This window comes from Euprymna scolopes, chromosome 2 (assembly GCF_053919585.1).
Source record: "Euprymna scolopes isolate OS-2025 chromosome 2, ASM5391958v1, whole genome shotgun sequence".
NCBI lineage: Eukaryota > Metazoa > Mollusca > Cephalopoda > Sepiida > Sepiolidae > Euprymna > Euprymna scolopes.
In genome coordinates, this window is record NC_136483.1 from 185,298,769 (window position 1) to 185,306,663 (window position 7,895).

The 7,895-nt window shown below is 32.9% G+C and overlaps 1 protein-coding gene across 2 annotated transcripts in view; it reads right to left on the minus strand.

Annotated features, from left to right (window-relative positions):
- LOC145299501 (uncharacterized) overlaps positions 1 to 7,537 on the minus strand; it is a 50,167-nt gene extending 42,630 nt beyond the window's left edge. Inside the window, exon 1 of one of the 2 annotated variants that reach the window (XM_080144410.1) lies at positions 4,837 to 7,537. In XM_080144410.1, the coding sequence (XP_080000536.1) occupies positions 4,837 to 6,202 (1,366 nt within the window). In that variant the 5' untranslated portion in view covers positions 6,203 to 7,537. Of the gene's footprint in view, positions 1 to 4,800 lie in introns of both variants that reach the window. The other variant, XM_080144409.1, reaches the window with a different exon arrangement.
- Positions 7,538 to 7,895: the final 358 nt, after the last annotated feature.

Here is a 7,895-nt window from a genome sequence, read left to right on the forward strand (position 1 = left end):
AGTCTTGTTGCTGTACGTGGGGACCCTTTCAAGAGCTTAGAATTTTTTTTTTTTTTAAATTGGAGTACTAAACCACAGAAGCATATTCCAAGTGTGGGCAGATTAGGGAGTTATAAAGAAGCAGGAAAGACGTGTCCAGAATTGTAAAGGTGTGTTTGACAACTGAGAACCTGGTTGGCTTTGTTGACTTGGAATTCAACGTTTACTGAAGGACATTCTTTGGTCAATGATCACACCAACATCCTTCTCATGAGTCTCATTCAGAGTGCAGCAACTACCGTCACTGTACCTCATGGTGTATGAATGCTTGGGATTGCTATTACCTAGATGCATTGTTGTACACTTCTCAGGATGGAACTACCTATATGTAATGTTCACCCAGAATTGGAGTTGGTCAAAGTTGTTCTGCAAACTTGAGTGCAGGGTATTCTATGAATAAGTTATGACTCAAAAAATCATGGTATCATCATGTTTTTCCAACATGAAACTTAAGTATTTCCCAAATTTTTCTCTAACATTTATTCACCATGGGATGAAAAAGACACAATAAATAAATAAAAATAAAATAAAATAAATAAAAAAATACTATATTTATAAAAACAAAACCAAAAACAATTCAGAAAATATACAATGCAACAATCGGTAAATGTTTTCATTTTGTTTAAGAAACACGAGTTTTTTTTTTTTTTGTTTTTTTCTTTTGTTTTTTTGCCTTTCGACTGTATTTAACTCATAAAAATTTTATCAAGCCAATACTGGCAGCCACGGGGGCCGATCGATACAAGCAGCCTTTGTAAACTTATTTTACGGAGACTGCGATTTAAAAAAAAAAAAAAAGTTCAAGAAAAACTTCTTTTAGCTTTTGTTTTTAAGAAAAAAATCGCAAAACTAGAATTTAGAAGAGAGGAGATGGGTTTAACCTTAGACATTCTTGTGGAATGGAATTTAACAAAACAAAAAAGTTTTAATGTGTTTCTGCCTTTAACACTGGAAACCAGTTATCAGGTTTTGCTTCTGGGCTACAGGGAGGGGGGGTGTAAAAAAAACAAACAAAATTTAAATTACAACAATGCTTACTAAGCATAATTAATAATACTGAAATAATTATTAATGATTAAATTAAAATAAACGAATTAAAAATTATACAAAATTAATCAAAAAAAAACTAAAGTACGAAACTAAAATGACTAAATTAATACGAAGCTAAAATATTCAGCTTCTTACATATACAAATAAATAAGTGATGTAGCTGGTTAGAAAAAATATTTTGTTTACATTATTTTTTTGCATATTAAAATTATGAATACTATTAAAAAAAAAAAAAAATACACTTAAAAATTATTTAAAACAAAACAATAGAGTGCACTGATATAACATGCCGCCCACACTTTTTATATAAACAAGAGAACACGTGACAAAGAAGTTTATTTTGCCGCATGGAATGATTGATAATAGAGCGTTTCCGTTTCGATTAGAAAAATAAAACTAAGATTAATATATATATATATATATATATATATATATATATATATATATATATATATATGTGTGTGTGTGTGTGTGTTAAACTAATAAAAAAGGGGGGGGGGCATATAAACGTGATAGAAGACTCTTTCGAAACTGTACATCTACTACAGCTGATATCAAAAAGTAAAGGTCAATCTGGACGCCGCTCTGGAATAAAGACCGCATCATCGGCGCATCGTATTTTAGGATTAATTATTGGAAAGTACATGGTTTAAAGTAAAATTCGTTGGGGGTTTTTTTTTTTGTAGTAATTATTTATACAGAATACGGACCGTGCCCCCACTTTTTTTTTTAGATATGGTTTTCAAGTTAAATCTCATTTTTACGGTATTGAATACGAGAATAGTACAGATTAGTTTTAAAAAGCCACCCTCCTCCACATGTTAAGAATGGATCTCTAACGTTATTTCGCTACAATGGTATTTGGTATGGTACAGTCCGTCAGCATAAGCACTTTTTACCTCAACTAGGTATGACTTAGAAAAAAATTAGAACCGTTGTAACAAGTTTCATCTTACACATGAAATGCCGAAATGAAAACTTAGTCGAAATTTTTATTTAAAATAAAAAATAAATAAATCGAGAAACAAAAGCTCAAGTTCATAGTTCTTAGGTACTTTAACTAGAATTAACTAAAAAATTAAACTAGTTATCGTTATTCCTTACCTAGCCCTTTGAATTTTTTTTTATAAAGATGGAGACTATATTTTTCGGTCGGCGTTTTAAGTGGACAACAAAGAAACTTGATAGAACTTACTGTTTATGTTATTTTTATTCACTAAAACCATAGTTTAAGAAAAAAATAGATTGAAAGTAATGACTTATTTGGCCAATTAAAAAAAAAAATTAATCTCTTTCATACAATTAAAAAAATGTCTTCCTCTCTTTATTGGAAAAGAATTTAAATATTTGAACATAATCAAATTTAACAAACGACTAATTTTTTAATTTGTAGAAAAATGTTTTTTTTTGTATTTATGGAGAGAAGGTAACGTGCTATTTTAATTTGAAAGTTTTACGGTATCTTTTGTTTATTAAATTGTTAGGTGAAAGTACAGAATAGTTATAAAACATCCTCCCATATCAAAGCACAGTACCTTCTCTGCATAAGTACCCATTCTTTAAATATCTCTCCTGAAATTTGTTAAATAATTATTTGGTGCTTATGCTATCGTGCTATTTTTCAAATAGTATTTTCAAGTTAAGTTCAAGTTTTACCAGTTTTTTTTTTTTTTTTTAAATGAAATTATCAGGTGAAAGTACAGAATTACAAAATACTACTCTCCTCCCCATGTTAAGAATGGCTTTCTCATTGTTTCAGCACCGTATTGCATAAGTAGCAATTATTTTCATTTAATTAGAAATTTCTATATTAAAATTGTGACCACTTCGTGTCTGTTTCTTGTCTCTACGTGACTTACTGACTTATCGATAAAAAAAAAAAAATCACTAAAATGCATTTCGATTTCTTCAGTAAACAAGTCAGCCATTTTAATCTTTTGTTAATAGTAAAATCCAAAGGAATTACTTCGTGATGTTTTGACGTTTTAAAAGAAATTTGGAAGCATTTAAACTAATGAATATAACAAGTCATTTTTTTACTTTAAAGTTTTACAAGTTATTTACATCCCATAATTTCATATCAAGTGATTTAAAAAAGTCAATGTCAGTTTTCTAATTCGGTTCAATTAATAATTTAATGAACACCTGATACTTTTGAAGGTCAGTTCTTATGGGGTCAGTTCTGTGTATTGATGGGGAATCCTGAGACTCAGGATTCCTGAGTCAGTCCTGGAAATGGCCGAAGCGCCGAAGCGGTTTCGGTTTACGATTTAAAATCCATGATAAAAAAGAAATGTAAAAAAGCACACGATACTAAGCATATGCTTTTTTTTGTGGAAATCGCTCCAGACAAGACGTGAAGCAACTTAATGTAAAGAGCTATATTACTTCAAGATCAAAAACTACCCAGTAAACAGCAATTAGTTTAAAAATGTTTGATAAATTTGTAGATCAAGCCACTCAGAGTCACCCCCCACAAAAAAAAAAAAACTTGGATTTTAGTAATATGTTATTCCCCTCCCCCCCAGGTAAACATACTGAAAATCTTGGCAGAAAAAATTAATTTTAAAAAGTGCACATTCTGAATTGTACTTATGACGACAATTTAAAGCAAATACAGAAAGGTAACAATCACGGAACGAAAATGAAATATTAAAAATCACCTAATTTTGATCAAGTATTTATTTTTTAAAGAAAATCAAATTTTACGATTAAGCGAGTTGTTTTCGTCGGTAATCCGATGAAAAAAAGTAAGAAGGGAGACAACTAAATTCGAAGTGTCGAAGTAAAAATCAGTTTCATGTTCAATACAGTTTAGTAGTAAAATCGTTAAAAATTGTAAATTTTGATTTTCTTAGTTAAAAAAAAAAACAAACAAAAAAACCCTACTTGATCAGTTTACGTATGACATCTTCGTGAGAGTACGTACAAAATAAAGCCTTTTCTATATTGTTTTTTTTTAAATAACTAATTTTGAATGAGTACCAGAGGAATCCTTTTCCGAATCAAAATTATAAAAATCCTTTGGCAAAGGATTATTTTATAATTTTGATTGGGAAATCAGTTTCGTACATAATTTTAACGTAGATGGATCCATTTCCATGCCATTTAAACCTTTTGGGTCAGTTACCACTAACCCTAAGTTCGTGTGGCAAATCATATGCAATCGTCTTAAAAAAAAAAAAAATAAAAAAAGAATACATAAAATTTATCATTCCATACGAAAAAAAAAAATGTTAACTCTTTAAACGGTAAATTAGCCCGCAATGGTGGGGGGGTGTATTTTACATTTAATTTATATATGTGAAATTGATCTCCATTTTAAATTCTAAAATAATTTTTTCAATTTTTTTTTTTTCATTTCTTCCAAATTGTTCAGAATATACACACGTAATCGTATTAAAAAATTACAAGTGGCGGTATCTACAACACGAAAATTTTTATGCCCCACCCCCGGTGATTTTAAAATCATAAATGGCTCCGGCCATTTCAGCAATTGAATCTGGATACTCCGTCAATACTCTGAACTGACTCAATAAGAACTGACGTCCCTCGGATGCCCAATCCAAATCAACTAAACTTGAAAATTGTCCTATAGTTTGAAACTGACTTTTTTTTTTCCGAAAATAAAAACAAAACAAAAAACCAGGTCAATTTGAAGCGCGTCATTTAAAATGATTAGGGTCACACGTGAAAAAAAAAAAATCATACCTCTGATAGAATCAAATACTTTAATATCATGTTCACCTGTGGTGTGTTCATCTGGCTGCAAGTGGTTCGAACTGGGCTGGAAACTGGCTGGTTGTATCTGTATGGGGTGATTATGATTCGTGGAGGTTGTGTTGGGATGGGTCAGTCGGTAGGTAGTCGTCTGTGGTTGAGGGTGAAGATTCACTTCGTGGGGCTGGATATGGTCGGAGTCTGGGGTAGAAACGTGGCTGTTAAAGTGGATCCGGTCAGCACTGCCGGACACAGAGACAACGGCCAGAGTGTCCGAAGGGTAACCGTCGTCAGCATCTTGAGACTGTCCGGACTGGCTGACCACCATCGGCGTGTTGTCGGGGTAGGCGACGTTGACGTGGAGTCGATCACTGACATCTTCGTCAGCGACCACAGCTCCATCATCGTCGTCTTCATCGTCATCAACGGTGGAGATGTCATAGTCCAAATGCATAACAGAAGGTCGGGTTTTCCGGCGAGGACGCTCGGTTTCAGCAGTTTTTGCATCGCCCTCCAAGACCCCGTTCTCGTTGTAGTCCAAGTGGACCAGGGTGGGTCTGGCTTTTCGACGTTGTCGACTAACTTCTTGAGGTTCACTTTCTTCAGCATCAACGGCCACTGCGGTTGTGGGAACTACAGCTTTCGGGTTGGCAGGGGCCTTCTTTTTGCGCTTTTTGTTGCTGCTTGAGGTTTTAGATTCGGGACCTTGGCGATTGGTAGCAGTTGAAGTCGCGATTGGTAAAGCCTGACTGAAGTTGGTTAACCCCGGACTTGCTGAACTCGACGACATATTCTCGCTTGTAATTCCATTCGTTGCTGGTATACTGTTTATACTATTACTGTTATTATTGTTAATAACAGGGTTATTATTTGTAAGGATGTTATTAAGAATAATTGTACTTGCGTTGTCGATGCTGCTGGGGTTATTAGAGGGAGACGATTTTGCACCTTCGTTCGTAGTGGTTGGATTCGATATTCCCCCAACCGTGACTAGAGTTAAAGTGTTTCCGGATCCGGTGCTGTCATTTTTCTGTGATGTGGTAGTACCTGTTGCTGGGAGTAATGTTAGGGTCCCCATGTCAGCGTTACCAGTTTCGTCTTGTAGAAAGTCGATCCGAGAACGACTCTTCAGATTTTTCCAACATTGTCGCAACTGCTTGAGCGAACGCGTAGAGACGTCGCTTTCGGCGTTATACGTGTTCGTCAAGTCCACCCAAGCGGTGTTCTTCTCTCTGACGGTTACCCCGTCGGTATGTCGATCTTCAACTATATGGCGATATTCTCGCATCAAAGAGAGTAGAACCAGCTTTTCGTGATGCGTGAAGTTGGCTGAACGCCGTGTTGACATTCGGACTCGCTTTTCGGATTTAGGGGCAGCTTTTGTCTTGGCCATTTTTTTTTTTCAGTTTTTAAATAAATGTAATAGCAATAATAAAAAATGTCAACGTTTGTCTTTCAATAGTTTGTCTTTGATCAGTATTCGATACAAATCCAAGAATTCAGGGATCAGGTTAGGACAGTAAAAAAATCAGAGGAAACAAAGTTAATTCATGCAGTATTTAATGTTAGTTTGAATCCATAGCGAATCAAAGTGTATTAGGGTCTAAACAAAAGAATCAAAGACAACCAAATCGAAGATCAATAACAATAATGATCTGATACGTGTTTTCTTGAACTGCGCTGTCGAGGTGAACGGTAAATGACTTAAGATAATCATTAGTCCCAATTTAATCTATTTCGCCCCTTTGACCTTCCCTCCCCCAAATACAGGTATTGTGGATCCCGATAGCAGATTATAAGAATCAACACGACTAGAAAGGTTCACCACATCTGTTCAATGTCTCTTGATGACGCGACAGTAATAGTAGACTTGAGACGAAGAGTTACTAGAGCTTAGTATCCAGACATGGCACAATGGCGCTTGTAACAGTAGTGATAATAATTATTACGCGTAGACGGTTCAACTGGGTCGGATTTTAAAACCAGATTCAAAATAGATTTTGTCGTTATCCAAAAATATTGGACATTTTAAATATATGCTTTAATAATATATTTAAGCGCAAGCCCAAAAAGTATATAAAAATTTAAATGAGGACAATTAAAAATATTGTATAATCACATGGATCAAAAAATAAATAAAAAGTTTGTGTTATTTATCTTTGTATATTTTTCTTGAATCAGCAATGTTTTTAAATTATAATTTAAAAACCAAACGGTTATACAACGTACATTAGATTTTTTTTTTTTTTTGCGAGACGCTAATTTTAAGTTTATAAAGTTAATTTATGCATCAAATATGGCAAAATTCTTTTTCATTCAAAACTAATTTAAATCAAGTCTATTTCATTAGGCAAAAGTTTTATAAGCTGAACGGATCAAAAAAAAAAAAACAACAAAAAACTGGGTAAACTTTCGACCCCAAAAACTTCGTGAAACGGCTGACCTGACTGGTTCAGAAAGTTAAATAAAGCCGTTGATCAACAATTATAATGGCAGTTACTAAAAATAAGCGTCGTTTATAAAATCACAGCAGAGCAACGTATAATTTTTTAAACAGTAGCGGATTAGTTTTCAAAAAGTTATAAGGGTTAAAGAAATGTTAAAAATAAAATTTGTATAAAAAAAAAAAAAAAAAGGAAAAAGTTTCGTTTTTAAAACTTGAAATAAACTTTTCTTCTTGGAACGATACTAATGGAAAAAAATTAACATCCTCTAAAACCGATAAAAAAAAAGATTAAACCAATAAATTATTATTTACGCTTGCTTCACACATAAATTTATATATATATATATATATATATATATATATATATATATATATATATATATAAGAAGTTTTATGTATACTCAATAGAACAAGTTGAATTATTTGCTGGGCGTAATTCGATAACCACGAGTGTACTTATATATATAAGATGTGTGTGTGTGTGTGTGTGTGTGTGTGTTTTCTGAGAAACACATAAAAAATCGAAAGCAATTTTTTTTGTCGCTTAAAAAAAAAAAAATAAAATAAAATAAAAATAAATACGCCTTAAATTCAAAATATCACAAAGAAAGTCTAACGTTGTTAAACTAAGGTTGGCTCA